This window comes from Schistocerca piceifrons, chromosome 6, assembly GCF_021461385.2.
Source record: "Schistocerca piceifrons isolate TAMUIC-IGC-003096 chromosome 6, iqSchPice1.1, whole genome shotgun sequence".
NCBI lineage: Eukaryota > Metazoa > Arthropoda > Insecta > Orthoptera > Acrididae > Schistocerca > Schistocerca piceifrons.
Window position 1 is genome coordinate 206,430,498 of NC_060143.1, and position 19,879 is coordinate 206,450,376.

At 40.8% G+C, this 19,879-nt stretch overlaps 1 protein-coding gene across 1 annotated transcript in view; it reads right to left on the minus strand.

Annotated features, from left to right (window-relative positions):
- Window positions 1-664: 664 nt before the first annotated feature.
- The window catches only part of LOC124803239, a 366,808-nt gene continuing 347,593 nt past the window's right edge, over window positions 665-19,879 (minus strand). The window contains exons 8-9 of the mRNA XM_047264420.1: window positions 3,442-3,598; window positions 665-3,360 (exon numbers count right to left, since the gene is read on the minus strand). Of these exons, the coding sequence (XP_047120376.1) occupies window positions 1,127-3,360; window positions 3,442-3,598 (2,391 nt within the window). The 3' untranslated portion in view covers window positions 665-1,126. The remainder of the gene's footprint in view (window positions 3,361-3,441; window positions 3,599-19,879) is intronic.

Consider the following 19,879-nt stretch of genomic DNA (forward strand, 5'->3'; position numbering starts at 1 on the left):
AAATTTCATATCCCATAACAGTACAGTCATAGACCAATATCCACTTTATCGCAGTGAAAAAAGTTAAGATCTATGAAAACTGAAAGGGTCAGAAGAAGGAAGTGCTAACCCTCAGTTTAGCAAGGATTAATCTGATCACTTAATCTGTTGGGTGAGCACCACATGTTGATAATAAATTCTTCCCTATGTACTACTAGAAAGCACTATCTAGTACACAAAACACTTCATCTTACTGTATTTATGTTTTGTCACTGAATTTAACCAAACACATAACTTGCAATAATTCAAAATATGCTCTTGTGGTTTAGCACTTTCTTCTGATAACCTCTCCAATTGCTTCAGTAGCCCCTTACCAGACATAATACTGCCTTTTTGCCTAAAACTTGTCAAAGAGAGTGACACTTGCATCTGATGTAATCTAGTCATTTAATACTTACTTTCTCCATTTTCTGAAAAGTTCTCCTCAACAATCCAGACATTTGCAAACAAAAGGCATAAAAATACATGTACTCTCATCAAGAGTATTTAGAGTGCATCTCTTAGTCATTTAATTGCTTGAATGTAACAGTGTTCTATGTCCATAAAAAAAAGGAAAAAATCATTTGCAATCCACTTTTTAATAAATTTTACAAATCTTCATACAAATAACATCAGCATACAACGATAGATTTATAGATAAGAGCAAAATAACTGTAACCACATATCTTAGTTTTTCTTTTTTTTCAGTTTCAGTGATAATTAAACAAAATAAACTTATCTTGTTTAATTGTATTTCTTTTTACATATAAAATTAACTTTTTCAGTCTTACACAAGCAGCTTTGGCATTTTTATCACTTCTGTGAAGTTACAATTTTGTGAGAAATCACTCGTAGACCTAAAACAACTCTGGATGTTGCAAAACATAGGCACATCTGTCCCTTGAGCTGATATTCAGGTAGATATTTGCAATTGAAATTAAGTAGGTAAAAATGGTACATTTGTGCTGCTGTTTCAATTTTGTCATTTTTTACAGAGACTTCATACAGAACTGTCAATGAGGGTTTTTTGTGACGTTTACTGAGTTACCACAATTAAAATAAATTTTTCTGACAGAGCACATTCTATTTTGTCCACTTCTACCTGCTGTTAAATACTGAACAGACACACATGTTGGAAACCAAAATAGAGCAACCAACATGTAATATCTAAAGAATTTGAAAAATCTGTAGACTGTTTCATAAGCGCCTTGCACTTTTTGTGAATGTTAACACCTTTAGTCGAGAGACTACGGTACAAGTTGGAGATGCAGTCACCACCATAGCTCCTCACAATAGCTGTAAAAGTAAGTGTGTCTCCACCGAACCCACCTTTTCCAGGTCCACATCCATCCATGCCTTTATCGTTACCACTAAAGCTGCAAAATCCTTTTGGTTTTTTTTTGGTCTTCTTTGTTTCTGATTTACCTGCAGAGCTTATTTGCTTTTTACTTTTCTTCTTCTTTTGCTTAGCTTCCTTCTGGTATATCCTAGCCAGCTCCTTCTTTACCATCATCTCATACCGCAAAGCAGAATCCCCAACAATTGGTCTTGTCTTTATCAAGGACACGAGAGGATCAAAGACTTTAGAATTTTGCTGACTCTGTAACAGTTGATCAATTAAATTTCCTGAAGATACTTCAGCTCCTGGTTGTGGTGTCTCACTGTCTGCTGCAACAGTGGTGACTACATGTGATGGGCTGGTGGTATCTTTTAGGTTTATCCTTTCCTGCAAATTTGTGTCAGTTGTAACATACTCACACTGTGATGTCACACACACTGCCCCAGGACTTAGTGTTTCTTTATTGGAATTGTCTTGAGTCTCCTCCCTAGCTACAGCAATGCCTTCTAATTCATTAGTTGTTTCATCTGGCTTCTTTAACTTGCCTGTTACTTCCATCTCGTCTATCAGGTCCTCTGGGTTAGTCCTGCTATCAGTTGAATTTTCCATCTTCGTATCTTCTGTGTTTTGCTTGTTATTTGATTGGCTCATTTCATTAGTTTCATTTAAGGAATGTTGTTTATCTGTATTGAAATGTTGTTGCCGATTCTCGTCACAATGTAATTCCAACTTGCTTTCTTCCTTAGATTGTCTAACATCCCCTCTACTTTTGGAATCCTGTTTTGTTGATATCTGAGCTGCAAAGAGTCTCTCCTTCACACTCACATCATTCAAATCTGCTCCATGGGCCTTATCAACTTGTTTCAACAGTATGTTATCAGATGCTTCAAAGGTTTTTAGTGCCACATTATTCAAATCTATTTCATGAGTGTCATCGGCCACTTTCTTAACAATATTACCGGACATTTCACAAGGCTCTTGAGCCACATCATTCATATCTGCCTGGTGGATGTTAGTATCCTGTCTCATAACCATATCACCAGATGATTCACAGGTTTCTTGACACACATTGTTCAAAGCCCCTCCATGAATACCATCAGTCTCTTTCTTGTCTATGTTATTTGAAGCTTCACAACTCTTTTGCACTCTACAGTCAGTGTCTACTGTTAGATGTGCTAGCTTTCGTTCATCACATTTTTCTGAATGTTTTCTGTCATTGCCTGTAACTAATTCACTGCGATCCAATGATACATTTTCGGTTTCACCATCACTTTTTGGTGTAGTTCCCTCTCTCAAACAGTTATTACCTGGCACTGGCAAGCTGCTGTTCAGTTGAGGGCTAGCACTTCGATCTTTGTTAACTGACAAATGCATATCAGGTCCAGGAACAGCAGAGATACTTATCTGATTCTCGGATTCTGTAATTTCTTCTGCACTAGCAAGTTTTCTTTTGGTAATATCGTGCTGTAGCTTTTCATGTTGGGAATTGCTTAGATGTATGTCCTGTGTTTTTTCTTCAGTCATCTCTTGAAATTGTTGTGCGCTGCCTTTCATTTTTAATGCATCGTTTGCATTTGAATTATTACATTCTTCAGCAGAATCTGGTAGACATGTGCTACTTTTGTTCGGATCTTCTTTGTCAAGTAAAGGCCTATTTGAGTCATTTAAAGGAATAAAATTGCTTTGAAGGTTGATACTTGAGGAATGATAAAAACTTTCTGGAACCTGAATATCATGCTCACGTTGGGTCACTTGTTCAATGTGTTTCTGTGAATGAGAGCTTATGTCCCTGGCCAATTCCTCTGTGGAGGGAAGTTGGGATGATCTGCCATGTGGAGGTGATTCTTCTACTACTTGTGAGAGAGAGCTGCTTTCTTGCTGTACTGCATTAACACTTCTCTCTGTACTTCTGTATTCTCCATTAATTTTTTTAAAGATAATTACTTTCTTCTTTCTTCGTCTCTCTGTGCTAAATGTACGGTGTCTCCTCCTCTGTCCACGCTCTGTAACCCAAAAAGTAACTTTTCTGGAGTGAGGTATATCCAGGTGCAAATCTGAAGGCTCTTTTATGTCATAACTCTCACCATTTTTTGTTTCATCCCCTCCTTGAATTTTACCACTCTCGGCACTATTATTTCCAGAGCAGTCATCATCTGAGTCCGAAATTTGAATTACAATGGTTTTATTGTCACTCCCATGCTTCTCACTGTCCGCAGCAACCTCCTTTCTTCGGTAACAGTCCTGAAAAAATGAAAATTCAGTTTGAAAGAAGGTACCACAAAAACAACATATGACAAGAAAGAACTCAGTAAGAAGCAGGTACACTGATGGGCCGAAACATTTTGACCACTGCCCACTGAAAAGCTGAATGATCCTATTAGGCACTGCAGCCATGTCAGTATCAATATTATGAAAAGGAAAGTTGCTACTCACCATATAGTCGAGATTGTGACAGTCCTTTTGTTGTGCCTATCTGCGACTCAGCATTTCTGCTATATGGTGAGTAACAACTTTTCCTTTTCATAATATTGTTACATTCCATCCTGGATTTTCCATTGATTAAGAAAAGTATATAAGAGAAACAGAGAAGAAAGGGTAATCATTCTAGCAATGTTATGCGCTGCAAATTGGGAATCTACTGACATAAGCAACTTTGACAAAGGTCTGAATGTTATGAACCAATGCCTGGGAACGAATCTTGGGGGAGGTAAAATTCAGAGCACATTGTTCAGTGCACACTGTTGGACATCAGGCTCTACAGTTGGCAACCCCTGCATCATTTTCCCACACTGACCCAATGACATCACCCATTGTAACTGCAGCAAGCACAAGATATTTGAGACTGGAATGTAGACCAACGGAATGTTGATACATCAACCTTCTGGAGAGGACAACCATAGCTCAGATACTCTGTGAATAACAATAAAAAATACTGAACACTCAATAGTAATTTCTCTTTGACATTGTGGCCTTCCACCTTCCAGTGCATTGTTAGCTTCCACGGGCTGCTTTCACCATATCTAGGTGTTAGCAGTATGCCAGATGTACACACATCATGCAGGATTTCAAGTTTTACTTATACCAGTTTTATACAGCTTATGTCAACAAATCCTGTAATATATACTACAGGCTGTTATTCCATAAGCTATTTTTCATATTTCTTGCATTCTCGGTGTTCAGTTCCATACTATAGTATTAATTTTCTGATGATATCTACCCATGTACATAAACATTCTCCCTACATAGTAGTTAATTTTTAGGCATTTTATCCCCATTCACATTGATGTTTCATTCATTATTTGTTTTTCCCTGCTTTTTTCTTGGCATGGCTCATTCAGAAGTCATGCTTTGTACACTTTTCACATACATCTTTTGCGTGTATTCAGTTTTATTGTGACAACACACCAATGTAGTTTGATTCTTAATGTGGATAACTTCCCAAATGTTGAAATTCCATAATTGTCAATCTATTTCATGAAAATATAACCAATGTATTTGTTTTTTGTTGAATGCCAACACTATTTCTGATTCTGTATTTCTAACATTTCACCACACAGTGATTTATATTCTTGGCAGATAAAACTGAAGATGCATCTGTGGCATAGAGCGCCATTAATATCAATATTTGTTCAGTGTGTAAGTGTGCTATCTTTAAGGAGAGGGCTTTGGGAGGATGTTGGCCACTAACGGCAGTTAGCCTCCGGACTTGTATCTGTGTAGAAGCGAAGTGCTAATAAATCTGTATCTGAGAGAATTTCAGTTGTTTACCTACAACTATATCCTAGTCCCTCACTGGTGACCCCCTTTTTTGTGTAATATGCACCCGAGTTACCGCCCGAAGGTTATTAATGCGTCTACTGCATCAGGTTTCTTCGCGATCGCGAGGGCCCTTGTTCAGCTTCAGACAATGGCCTTTCAGCACTCACCACTGCCCGGATTTCAGCAACATCTCTCCAGCACTCCTGCCGTCATAGTGGACATGCTGCAAGACTCTTCAGAATCCTTCAGCCCAAACATGCAGTGGAATTCAACTGCCAATGGTCGCGAACTCTGGCTTTGTTAGCCTAGACCTTTCCACGTGGTCTCCACAGAGTGTTGTTCAGAACATTCCTACTCCTGTGTCAAATGCACAATTCAATACAGTCTGTTGCATTGAGCGAAGTTTTGCTACTTTGGAAAATCCAGTAGTAAATTCAAACTTGAATCAGTTCCCGCCACGTGTGTATCCTTCCGCACGGCTAGTCAACAGATGCTCATTGCTTGCCAAACAGCAAATATCACACTGAGTGTGCATCCTAGTGGACATGTGTGGGATCCTTGTGTTGCTTCTAATCAAGTCAACAATTCTGTGCTGGACAGTAACTACCCGGACATCTACAACCAGCCCCACCTCTCACGGCCGAGTGAATACAGTGTGCATAACGGACATTCACTGGCATACTTAAGTACTTGTGGCTTCTCTCTGAGCTACCACGTCAATGAGAATGCACATTTTGACTAGGATCCTCACACTGTTCAAGCGTCTGTCGCATCTCGGTGCCACAGCTTTGCCCGTCCGCCACCGCCTGCTCCGCTTTACGGACATCTGACTGTCGTGCCGCGCCACGTATTGCAGTAGTCACTAATGGCACAGTTCATCGGTTACGTCTAACCGATGGGCCACCCATATCACAACGCCCATGCCGCCTCAAGCCGGAATTTATGAAAATTGCAAAAGAACAATTAGACGATCTATTACAAAAGGGAATAATTGAACCTTCTTCCGGTTGCTGGGCTAGTCCTATCCTGTTTGACCAAAAGAAAGACGGTACTTGGTGTATGGTTGGAGACTATAGGCGTTTAAATGCCCGCACCATCATTGATAAATACCCAGTCCCACACATTGCGGACTTCAATTATGCGCTCGCAGGTGCAAAGTACTTCTCTGTTTTGGACTGTAAGCACGCATTTCATCAGATTCCTATGGCTCCGGAGGATATTGAAAAGACTACCATAACCACTCCCTTTGGGCTGTTTCAATACAAATTTATGCCGTTTGGGTTGAAAAACACCCCCCAAACGTGGCAGCATTTCATCAATCAAACTTTATCCCATCTAGACTTTTGTTTCGTATACATGGACGACATATTGGTTTTTGCTTCTACTTTGGAACAGAGTGAGGAGCGTGTTCAAGTCGTAACAGATATTTTAGCAACCATTGGTATTGAACTGAACAATAAAAAGGCTCAATTGCACCAGTCATCCATCACATTCCTAAGTTATGTTGTGTCATCGGATGGTCTGACACCACCGCAGGACAAGATCAAGCCTGTTCTCGAGATGCCACACCCCCAGACCTAAAGGGAATTACGCAGGTTCATCGGCACAGTTCATTATTACTGTAAACATTTGCCAGCTGCTTCTACGGTGCAGGCTCCTCTCACAGATGCTCTCGCTGGCCCACAAACTTCTGGCACCCGCCAGGTCCCATGGACACCAGACATGGACAAGGCATTTAACGAACTCAAACAGCTGTTGGCCTCTGCTGCCACTATTGCTCACCCACATGCGGATGCCACAATGTTTATCACTAATGACGCTAGTGACAATGCTGTTGGTGCAGTACTGAGTCAGACATACAATGATGTTACGACCCCCCTGCAGTTTTTCTCAAAAAAGCTAAACAACTCGCAGAAGAAATACTCAGCATTCGACAGAGAATTACTTTCAGTTTACGAGGCCGTAAGACACTTTAGAACTGATGTTGAGGGACGAGATTTCTATGTGCTCACTGATCACAAGCCGTTGGCTCCTGCCATAAAAAATCCTGCAGCTGATCCGCCCTCATGACGCTTTCATCACATCGATTACATCTTGCAATTTACAAATGACATTCGCTACATCCGAGGAGCGGACAATGTGGTTGCTGATTTTCTCTCATGCGTTGGTGCTGTCACAACCTTAATTGACTTAATGGACCTACCTTGGTTGCAATTGGCAGACCCCGATACCATGCAGTTAATTTCGGACCACAGCTCCTCTCTCCAACCGGTACGCTCTACTTTCCCTGGCATATCTGACTTAGTGTGGTGTGATGAATCGACTGGTACATTGCGGCCATTCATTCCTAAGCCCCTTCAATGCCAGGTCTTTGACAAATTACACACATTAGCACACCCCGGTGTCAAAGCTTCCACCCATCTGGTATCTGAACGATTTGTCTGGAGAAACATGCGCCGCAACTGTCAGTCTTGGGCCAGGGCATGCGTGTTGTGTCAACAGAACAAAGTTTCCAGGCGCACTTCCCCACCCCTTGGCTGTTTTGCCCAACTGACAGGGTGGTTTCACCATGTTCATGTGGACCTCCTAGGCCCTTTGCCCCCCTCCGAGGGTTTCCGTTACTTGTTTACAGCTATTGACAGGATGACTCGGTGGGCTGAGGCTGTGCCTATTCCAAACATTAGCTCTGAGACAGTAAGTCGGGCATTCTTAGATTCGTGGATCTCTAGATTTGGCTCACCTGTTTACCTCACCACTGACCAGGGAAGACAATTCGAGTCTTCAGCTTTCTCCGACATATGTAAAATGTATGGTATTGTCAAAATTCATATTTCCGCATACCACTCCCAAAGCAATGGGCTTGTCGAGTGATGGCATCGCACCTTAAAGTCTGTCTTGCGTTGCCATGACTCACTATGGACAGAAGCGCCACCCTTCGTGCTTCTTGGCCTTCGTGCAACTTTCAAGGAAGACCTCAACGGTTCCTTAGCCGAGTTTGTGTACGGCCAACCTCTGGTTTTGCCTGGAGAATTAGTCACTCCCACCCCACTTCCACAGCCCTCTGAACTCCCTTCACTTCTCAAGCGAATGCGCTTGCACTGCAGCAAAATTCAGCTGCCATCTCCGGCTACTCATACACCTCTGCACGTGTACATACTGCGCACACTAGACTCTTGTGAGTACGTGTTTCTCAGAGACGACTCAATCAAAGCCCCACTTCAGTCACCCTACACAGGTCCTTAGAAGGTCGTCAAACACTCCAAGAATAACATGGATCTCCTCATAAAAGACTCTGTAACCACGGTCTCACTCAACCGAGTGAAACCAGCTTTCATTGAGTCTCAGGTGAACCTCCCTGATTCTGCCCCTATTTTTCCCACTCCTACTTCGAGCGGCCATCCATCTTCTCATACCATACATTCGGGTATTGATTCTCCACAGTGTGCTTCTCTGCCGAGCACTGCTTCTTCTCCACGTTCATCTAATTCGAGTGGCCAATCTTTTTGAGGTTTCACTCCTCACAGCCCTCGGAGTCAAACTGCCAACCACTCGGATTCTACCATTGTGTTACCATCTTCGTGTGACAGCTCTTTGTCATGCCATTCAATCCACAGTGGCTCCTTGTTGCCTTCGGTCACACTCACTCGTCTGTCAGCTGATCGCCCGAGGTTGTCGCCTGAGCAGTCCAGTGCACCAGCCACCCCCCTCTTCGCAGATGCTTGCCCCTGCCATGGCTTTCCCACATCTCCCTGCCTCCCTACCATTGCTCGTACAGGTGCCACCCAAGAATTCACAACACATGTACACCCTGATGACATACAGAAATTATCTGTTGTCGTAGATGGAGATACGGTGTGTGTGGTACTCAGGTGTGACAATGTTGAGGAAGGAAGTGCAGAAACTCGTGTGGTGCACCACTTTAAATTGAGCACAAGTGCTGCGTGTGGCAATTTACGTGCCTTTGTTAGGCCTTCTGGCAAGGTGATTCTCCGCCTGCCTGCTAACTCCAGGGCTGGATGTCGTATTCAGCCACCGGCTTCGCTTGCTGACTTCGCCGACGACGTACCGGGTTTCACCCCCCCGGTCTCCTACCAGTTGACCACTTCTGCCTGATGTGGAAGAACTGTACGTTACCTTCCTAACTTCTCACCCCCCCCCCCCCCCATTCAAAGGGACATACTCCATACTGCACAGGGGGGAGGGGGGGGGGGGGGTGTCTATGTGGTGTAGAGTGCCATAAATATCAATATTTGTTCAGTGTATAAGTGTGAAGTGTGCTATCTTTGAGGAGAGGGCTTTGGGAGGATGTTGGCCACTAACGGCAGTTAGCCTCCGGACTTGTATCTGTGTAGAAGCGAAGTGCTAATAAATCTGTATCTGAGAGAATTTCAGTTGTTTACCTACAACTATATCCTATTCCCTCACATCTATACTGACATAAAACCAGTAGCTGAGAATAAAGCACCTTTATACAGATATGAGGCTTCTGGAAACACCTCATTATTCTTAACTTTTTAATTGTTATAATTTTATGATAATTTGAATGGTTATTGAGCATCCTGTGTTTTTTGTTATTCAATGGAAACGTGTTGTCAGATTAGATGAATCAAATTTTTTCCTTCATCAGATCGATGGTCATATCTGAATATGCCATCATCCAGACAAATGGCTGCTCAAAACATACAACATCTTATGGATGCAGGCTAAGGGAAATATTATCCTATTGCGAACATTCACCTGGGCTTCCATAGGACTTGTGGTAGTAATCAAAGTTGTCACATGATAGCTGAGGACTATGTTACCATTACTGTGAACCACCTACAGCCCTTCATACTAGCTGTCTTCCTCAACAACAATGGTATCTTCCAGCAGTATAACTGTTCATGTCAGAATTGTACTACAGTGGTTTGAGAAGCATGACAGTGAACTCACACTGATGTATTGGACATAAAATTTGCCCAAACTGAATCTGCTAGAATACATGTGAGACACTGTCGAGTGCCAGCTCTGCTTTTACAAACCACCGGCCCCTAATTAATGGTAATTTTGAGATCTGTGTGTAGACATTTGGTACCTCCGAAAACCAATCAGGAATTGTAAAATTCGTGGCACACAGAATCATGGCTGTGAACCAACATACTATTAAGAAGATGCTCATAATGTTTTGGCTCATCAGCGTATAAAGCCTAAGGCTACATATTTACTTAAATAATTATTTTCAGAAAACAAGATACAAATTAAAGCTGAAAAACAACTGCAATTAAGACAAGTACTGGAAGCTGGGTTCATAACATATATACAAATTTTTGGCACCAAGTGCATCTGAGTGGGTTCAGCATTGAGATTGGTACATGTTTCTCTCTGATTGATTATCTTCTTTGTATGTCTCAAGCAAGTTGCACAATGTATATTTGAAAAGTGTCAAAGATGGTAAACTATGTTTCAAGATCATGCAAATAAAAAAAGTATTGTTGAAAGTAACAATGTTCCAGCAACTTGTCATCTGAATGACGATGGACAAAATCTTTTCAACAGGTTATACGCGGACAAAGGAACCATCTATGATACTGAAACTAACTTTGCAGAATGAGTACTATTTATCTGTAAATACAGGATGTACATAAAGTCTGGGAACACTTTCAATTATTTATTGCACAAGAACTAAACATTGTACAGATATCATACATATGTCATTTGAAGAGAATTTTTTTTTTTCATGTATACTGCCACAGTGTAGTTTGGTAATTTGCCAATAGTCAGCGCTAGTCACAAACATCGCAAGTTCAGGTGTGGAGCGAGCTTTCTGTGTGTTGGAGTTCAACAAAAACAAGTGTGCTACAGCTGTTCAATGGATGTTTAGAACAAAGTACGGTAAGAAGCCACCATCAAGGAAGACCATTTACCACTGGTAGTGCCCGGCAAAGAGAAGTGGATGTCCCAGTGCGAGTGAAGTGAATGTTGAATGCTTACAAGAGACATTCATAAGGAGTCCAAAGAAATTGGTGCGTCGTGTGCCCCGTGAACTTGAAACGGCTCCAATGACAGTGTGGAAAGTCCTGCAACGGAAACTGTCTATGAAACCATTCAAATTGGAGCTAATGCAGAAGCTCAATGATGACAACGAAGACAAGCGTTTTGAGTTCTGTTCGCAGTTTCATGAAAAGGCCTCCCCGATCACCTGATCTCACTCTGTGTGACTTTCTTCTGTGGGGACACATCAAAGATCTGGTGATGTAGCAGAGCTCTGAGAGAGAATACGGAAGTGACTGCCACAGTCAACAATGCCATGCTGGGACAGGTATGGCAAGAATTCGATTACCATACGATGTCTGCCAGGTCACTCATGGTTCACATATTGAATGTTTGTAAAAAAAACTTTCAGAGTTTCTCTACAAAATGCAGTATGTATGACATCTGCAAAATGTTTAGTTCTTGTGCAACAAACAATTGAAAGTGTTCCCGGACCTTATGTATAATGCATTTGCTCTTACTCCATATTTTAATGTTGTTTAAACTATGAGGTAGCTATTACAATGTAACAACTATGCTTCATAATATATGGATAATAAGGAAGGGAGTGCAATATACAGGACAGTTGCTTGGATTAAATGACTTCACTTCCTCTGAATGCTGTGTTCTTAAAGGGAAAGAAAATTAATATTATTTGTTATTCATGGTTTTAAGAGATCTATTGTTTCACAAGTTTAATGTTAGCAATATTCACAGTCATTGCAAGTTGAATGTCTGACAAGCAAAGAGGTCCAAACCACGTAACACTGTCTTCCATTTTTTCATTTTTCATTGTTGCAAAATTTCTATTTTTTTTCTGTCTGTTTGTCTAAGACAGAGGTTCCCAAACTGGTGGGCGCGCCCCCCTGGGGGGACGTGATGATGTTGCAAGGGGGGGCGTGGGTGGAGTTAGTGGTATAAACCTAATATTTATTTTTAATATCGATATTTTAATAAAAATGAATGTGCAGGTATTAATGATAGATTATGGTGCTAAATGCAATCATTTGGCGTCCCACTTCCCGCAATCCTATCTCAATACCTAAAATCATATACTGGTGTAGAAATGGTGTGCAGCAAGGAAATGTAATCAAGGTAAGGAAGTTGTTTTATTCATATTTTTTAAAGTTCAGTGTAGTCTGCTAAATTATTTCGTAAAACTTATTTTTTATTTTTTGTCTGTTTCTGAGAACTGGGCGTTTGTCACCGTTCGGTAGCTGTCGTCGTTGACATAAATGCCAACCTATGCGCAATGACAATGGGGAGCATTATAGGCGTACAAATCAGTGATGTTCGTTAACACCTTGACTGAGTGACTATTTTTGATAATGAGTGAAAGTAATAAGCTACACTCAACTTAAAATAATGTCCCGCATCCACTAAACTGCAAAGGTCGCAAATATTTTTCCTTGTTTACCAAGGACTTTCTTTACTTTAGGAGTGGCTTATAATCACTAGACTAGACTGATGACGTAATAACTGCGACTAGATACATTAACAGCCCACCATGTTACATGACATCACCATCACAAATTTTTCAATAGTTTCTTGATAATTAATAAAAATCTCTATATTTTTAAGGGGGGCATGACAAACAAAAGTTTGGGAACCTCTGGTCTAAGATATCCATTTTTTACCAGTAGGGTGTCACTGACTTCCAGACAAATTTCATTAAAAATTCAGGGCCGAGAGGCCATAGTCGATATGTAAAACTATGTCCTCACATTTTGTCTCAGACTGAGAGAGAAATCTTTGGATGTAAGAACCAACTGAATCAAGGGCTCGAGGGGCACCTGAATTTATAGAGCTGCATAGAGGGCACCGCTATTTGTCGTATGGTGCTGATCATATGATTACCTCTGGCTAGCAGTGTTGTTCTGGATTAAAAGTAATTGAACGTCTTTCTGTTGAGTCAAAGTCGACATTCACACTTTACCTAACTTAAAATATTATGGTGTTTGTAAATCTCTGTGGTTTCTCTATACATGTGCACATGTTAATGCATAGTCTTTGCTGAAACTCATTTCATTTAATTTTGTTTTGTGGTTTCCATCTCGGAAAACATGTATGGCCGACTTACCAGTATGTCACAGATGGAAGTTCCTTTTGTGGTTCAAATATATACTTGCTACGAAGAATTTTATATATCCCAGATGTTGCTAGCGGATGCCATACATCATTCTTAAGCACTCTTTTATCTTCTTCATGGATCTAATACAGTTTCAACCCCATGCTTCACCAACACTTTCCAGTGCAATCTGTAATTTTGTTAAAAAACAGGAGGAAAATTTTCTCAGTTGGCAGCTGTTGTTCCTCATTAGTTCCGACTTTCTCCCTTCTTGTACAGAGTGCTCAATCCACCTCCTTACTAGAGCAACCATTTTTTTAGAAATCAGGCTGTAAGTGATTCAACTCATCTTATAAACAAACCAGCTCACAAATTTTACGAGTCCTGTCCAGCAAAATTTTGATGACACCTATTTTTTGTCTTAGGCAATGGCTGGCGTCCTCTCAGAAGTATCAATCAGTGTATGTGTAGCTCAACTGTAAACCTTAAGGCCCAAAGTCTGTCCACACTTTGAGCACTGATATGCCCATTGCTCTCTTTCTCCATTATAAACTGAACTTTTGGATTAATACTATTGAGATGTATCAAGAAGATGGAAATCATAAAATCAAATTCAGTGAGATGAGCATTTTCGCAATGACAATGCATTCTTATGTGCACACATATAGTGACCATAAAAATTTACAAATACCACAATAATATTAATATAAAAGAAGAATGTGTTAATTTTGATGAGCATGGATGTTAACTTTGTACCAGGAAAATGACTATCGATTAGCGCAAGCCACAGATAATCACACAATCAGTATTACTTGACAACTGGTGGTCCTCTCTATGCAGCTCTATAAATTTGGGGAAGCCTTGAGCCATTGATGTAGCTACCATTTTACTCCAAAGATGAAACATCAGGAAATGGTTTCACACATTGACAGTGCGCCTTCAAACTGGAAGTCTTAAATGATGTAACATCATCCACGAAAACCCACACTGTATGATTCCTGGCAGATTATACATTTCTGTTTTCACTCTTCTGACTGGAGTAAGATACATTGACAATAATAACCATACAGTAAAGATACTATAAAGTTTCATCAAAATATACTATGAAGTTCACAGGTGAACAGCCGGACATCAATGTCCAACAGGCACAATATTTTGGTACACATTCACATTGTCCTTCTCAGATGCACTGACAAACTTATCACCTCAGAGCTGGCGCAGAGTTAAATCTCTTCTCCCCTCTCTCCAACCTGGCATTCTGTATGCAGTCCCTGCCCAGGTGAAGGTATGTGTCCAACATCTCCTCCCCCTCTCCTCCTGCCGCCAAGTCGCCTTGTCTAGGGTTTGTGCCCAGGGACACAAGTTAGTGATGTCTCCACTGTTGCTTTGCCTACCCCTGAAGTCATTCCACAATTGTTGTGGAATATCTCCATCCTCTTCTTAAATCATGTTCAATGCATGTTACCAGTGCTTACTAAAGATGTTAAGTTCGAGAAGTTAGATGTCTTTGGCAGAACATTGGTAAGGTTGTAATCCATTCTGTGTAACTCTGATAGGCAATGTTCCATGGCTACCAACTTGTTAGCCTGCTGCAGGCTGATGTGCTGCTGGTGTTGTCGGCAACAATCTTCAACAGTACATACCGACTGACTTACGTACATTGTGCCATGTCAACAGGGGATCTGATAGACCTCAGATTTCCATAGTCCAAGGTTGTTCTTGACACCACATAACAACACAGCTGGAGGGTGGAACACAAGACTTCACTCGATGTTTCTGAAGAATTCATCCTGAATTTGCCACTCCGTGTAGTCGTTTTTTTTTTTTTTTGGAACACTGTCCTCAGATGTTCAAGTCACTGGCAGAGGTTCTCATTTGCAGAAAAAGTGTGAGTCCTACATACGATCATTTTGAGCACACCGTTCCTCTGTGTTGATCATGTTGACAGCTGTTCACTGTAAGTATAGGTTGGTGAACATCTTCTTACGGTACACACTGTGGTCCAATGCGCCATCTGCTTTTCTTTTTACCAGGATATCAAGAAAGGGGAGGACTCCATCCACTTCATCTCCCATGGTAAAGTTGATGTTATGGAGTATGGAATTGAGATATATCTCAATGGCAGAGATACGTCTCAATTTCATATACCAAACATGAATTCTACCATGGAAGGTGAAGGGGATGCAGTGCTCATCTGGATGTCCTGGTAAAAAGAACAGTGACCAATACATTGAGCCACAGCATGCACTCACAGCAAAATGTTAAAGTTTGAAACGCTCATGAAAAGCCGTGGGGCTCACATAACACTTGGTACAGAAAAGTGGCTAAAACCAGAAATCAATAGCAGTGAGCTTTTGGGAGGAAATTTAAGTGCAGCATGCAGCATATGTGCATGTGTTTCAGCAAGACTCAGTATCAGGTGTGAGCATAAAATGATAATTGGATCCTTCTATCACCCACCAGACTCATTCTCCTCATGTATCCAAAACCTTCAGAGAAAACCCTTATTCACTTGTACGTAAGTTCTCAGATCATACTGTAATCATCAGGGGAGACTTTAACAATCCAACAACTCCCATGCTATGAAATAGGTATGACCAAATGCTTACCACATTGTCACACCCAGTAGTATGTCACAAACTATAATCTATCACAGATCACTCGAACGGAAAACTGTGCCCAGTTCTTGGAAAAACACAGGTCACACCTATCTACAAGAAGGGTAGTAGCAGTGATCCACAAAACTACCGTCCAACATCCTTGACACTGATTTATTGTAGAATCTTAAAACATATTCCGAGATCACACATAATGAGGTATCTTGGACAGACTGACTTCCTCATTGCCAACCAGCATGGATTCCAAAAACATTGATCACGTGAAACCCAACTCGCACATTTCTCACATAACATACTGAAAGCTTTGGATAAAGGCAGTCAGATATTGAAAGTGTTTTCCAAAAACAGGGTGTATGCGACCCGGGACAACTGGGAGATCCGGGAAAAACGCGGGAATTTTTTCATCTGGGAGAAAACCGGGAAAAACCTGGGAATTTTTCATTGCTTTAGTTTTCTGTTAAATTTTTGTAATTTTGACTGGTAAGAACAGATGCTCTAACAAAGGATATTACTGTATACTGCTACTGCAGAATAACACTTCAACAATAAAACATAAACGAGAGAAAAAAACAAAAATAACTTAAATTGCAAAGGAAATGCGCCATATACAACTACACACAGTGTTCATGTAAGCGTGTGCCAACAGGAAAATGTGTCAAAGGCTTTAGGAAGACTATGCAATGCTTCATAACAACAAATCATCTCGAATGAGTGTGAAGTCACAACTGTTTACATTAGATTCATTTTAGCAGGTGCGAGCAGGCTTCATGTGCATGAACAGTTGAGTCGCGTTTGAGTAGTAGATTCTCCCACTTCTGGCTATAGGCATGTGGCTGCTGGCTGTGCAAGCACTCGCAGCAAGCATCTGGATGCTACTGGGAAAAGGGGACGCCAAATTCATATTCTTGAGAAAAAAAAACTTGTTTCACAAAGCACTTAGCATCCAGCGCACGTTGGTCTATCGATCATTCATATGATTTTGAACTTCATCCCTGTTGGTTTTTGAACATTTTTGAAAGAATTTTAAGTTGATTTCTGAATGAATCATAAGTTGAATTTTGAATGTGTGCATAGTGTACGAGATGTCTCTGTCAGGAGAGTACTCATTGCATCTAGAAATAAACTTTCCGCAGACAAAAGGCGACGGGGCTATACGAGCTGAGCAGGGTAAAGCCGAACGGATGAATGCCAATTGCTGTCTGATTATGTGGTTGACTGGGTTTGCGAATGATCAGTGTTGTTATAATTACTAGCAAAATCCGTAGATTCAGACTACCAGAATGGAAATAAACGACTAACGGGAATAACAGGTGAGAAAGATTACATATTATCTTCTCGGTGTATCCAAGAAAGTGAAATTTTGACAGAAAGTTTTTGGGCAGATCACTACACTGGTAAGGTGCAGTTGTACAGTCCCCAGCTAGCAGCTGCTTACGTTCTATTCTGGAAGTAACGCAGAAAACATGTTTTACGAACATGTAACAATGCCTAACCGGAGAATAATCATGGGATAACTAAACCTGTCATTCTGGTGGGGTTAGTGAAATTAATAGACAAACAGATTTTGACAATGGCAGGAATAGCTACAGAACTGGTGATGACAAAATTGTTTGTTAGAACGAGGAAGGAGAAAAAACGGGGACATCACACAAATTATGGAAGAATAAGACGATTCCAAATTTATATAAAAATTTCTTGAGACTACTTTTCGATCTCATGCTTGAGAAACTGGTGTGTATGAATGAAATGTGAAACTATTCCCTAACATAAAGTTTTTTGCTTGTAGTAGGCCTAATAGGCATTTGATTTGGTACTTCGTGAATTATATTTTGTCGTGTTATGAAAATGACCATTTGTGCTGTTATGTCCTAGCCAGTAATGCCAACCGAGCCCGCTGCCAAAAGGTTGGCAGCATCAAAGTCCGGACGCCGTCCGCATAAGCAGCGCCAGCGATACAGGAAATCGCCGCAAGTCTGCGCGCGCCACCGCTGGCTTCTGGCTTCTTAAGTGCTGGAGTCGCGAGCGCTAAGACAGTTCTGTATTCGCCGCTCAGTTGTATACTCGCCACCGAATTGTGTACTTGCTAGTCAGTCGTGTGTTCATCGCAGCAGAGTTGCTGTTTGTCATCAGCCGACGCTGACCTAGCCGCTCCGACTCGAACTAGACAGATTTCTGTAGACACCGAGTTCACTACTGTGTTACTGTATCTTCATTAATAAAGATAAGTACCGACTTTTATTTAATCATAGTGTTTGGGTATTCATCTTTCTGTTCACTGTTCCAGCGGACCGGTCGGCCCGCTATTACAAGTGTGGCGGTGACTTCGTAAGCCGTTTCTACAGCGAATTGTTTGTCGCTACGAACACCGCCACAAAATGTGCCAAAACAGTCTCATTTACTTGGCATGTGTTACAAAATTGGTGCAATACTAGAAAGGTCTATTTTGTTTTATCTAGCACACAGTGACAGAATAGACGTAATCAGAGCAAGAAACCACACCAGTCTTGGGTATTACTTGTATTAACAGCTTTTTCATTATTAGATAGTGACATTTTGATTTTTCATGTACCAAAACGTTTGATGAACTTTTATGAGGTAATAGACTCTTTCGCAGAAAGAAAAGCATGCCACGTAAAGCTGTGGCAAGATAATGTGTACTTTCTTGCTTGTCTCTTGTCTTTATTGGTTTTATGTATCCTATATTTAATTGTATGTCACAAAAACAGCAAGTTATTAGCTAATAGGCAATAAAGAGTGCAAATTTTCTTAAGAGTTCTTGTTCTCCCGATTACAAATAATCCCATTCGCTAAGTGCCAAGCACTTCATGGTGGTTTGCAGAGTCAGGTGTTTTGGTTTTCCTGCTGCTCGAATTGGATGGGAGGAATGGGGCTATTAGGAACAGTTCTGTACATCAATTATCAGCATGAATTCCAAAAACATTAATCATTTGAGACCCAACTCACACTTTTCTCACATGGTGCACTGAAAGATTTGGATCAAGGCAGTCAGATGAATGCAGTATTTCTTGATTTTCAAAAAGCATTTGACTCAGTACCATAAGTGAAACTTGTGACTGGGTTGAGGACTTTTTAGTAGAGAGGATGCAGAAGGTTGTCTTTAATGGAGAGTCATTATGACACGGAGAAGTAACTTTGGGTGTACCTCAGGGAGGTGTATTGGGACCCTTGCTGTTCATGTTGTATGTTGATGACCTTGCAGACAATATTAATAGTAACCTCAGACTTCTCACAGATGAAGCAGTTATCTGTAATGAAGTGTTGTCTAATAGAAGCTGGACAAACATTCAGTCAGATCTTGATAAGATGGCAAAGTGGTGCAAAGACTGGAAACTAGCTTTAAATGTTTGAAAATGCAAAACTGTGCATTTCATAAAACAAATAAAGATAGTATGCTATGACTACGGTGTCAGCAAGTCACAACTGGAATCAGTCAATCCATACAAATATCAGGGTGCAAATATTTGTAGAAATATGAAATGGAACAGTCACATAGGGTCAGTCATTGGCAAAGAAGGTGGTAGACTTTGCTTTATTGGTAGAATACTGGGGAAGTGCAATCAGTCTACAAAGGAGATTTCTTACAAATTACTATTATGACCGATTCAGAATACTGTTCAAGTGTGTGTTACCCATACCAAACAGGACTAACAGGAGATATTGAATGTAGACAGAGAAGGGCAGCACAAATAGTCACAGGTTTGTCTGACCCATGGGAAAGTGTCACATTGATACTGAAGAAGCTGCACTGGCAGACTCATGAAGATGGATATAAACTATCCCAAGAAAGTCTGTTAACGAAGTTTCAAGAACTGGCTTTAAATGATGATTCTAGGAACATATTACAACACACTGCTTATCACTCATATGACACCATGAGGATAAGAATAGGATAACTAAGGCATGCACAGAGGAATTCAAACAATCATTCTTCCTGTGCTCCATACATGAATGGAATGGGAAAAAATCCTAATAATTGATACAGTGGTATGTACCCTCTGCCATGCACTCACAGTGGTTTGCAGTGTTTAGATGTAGATGTAGGAGGTG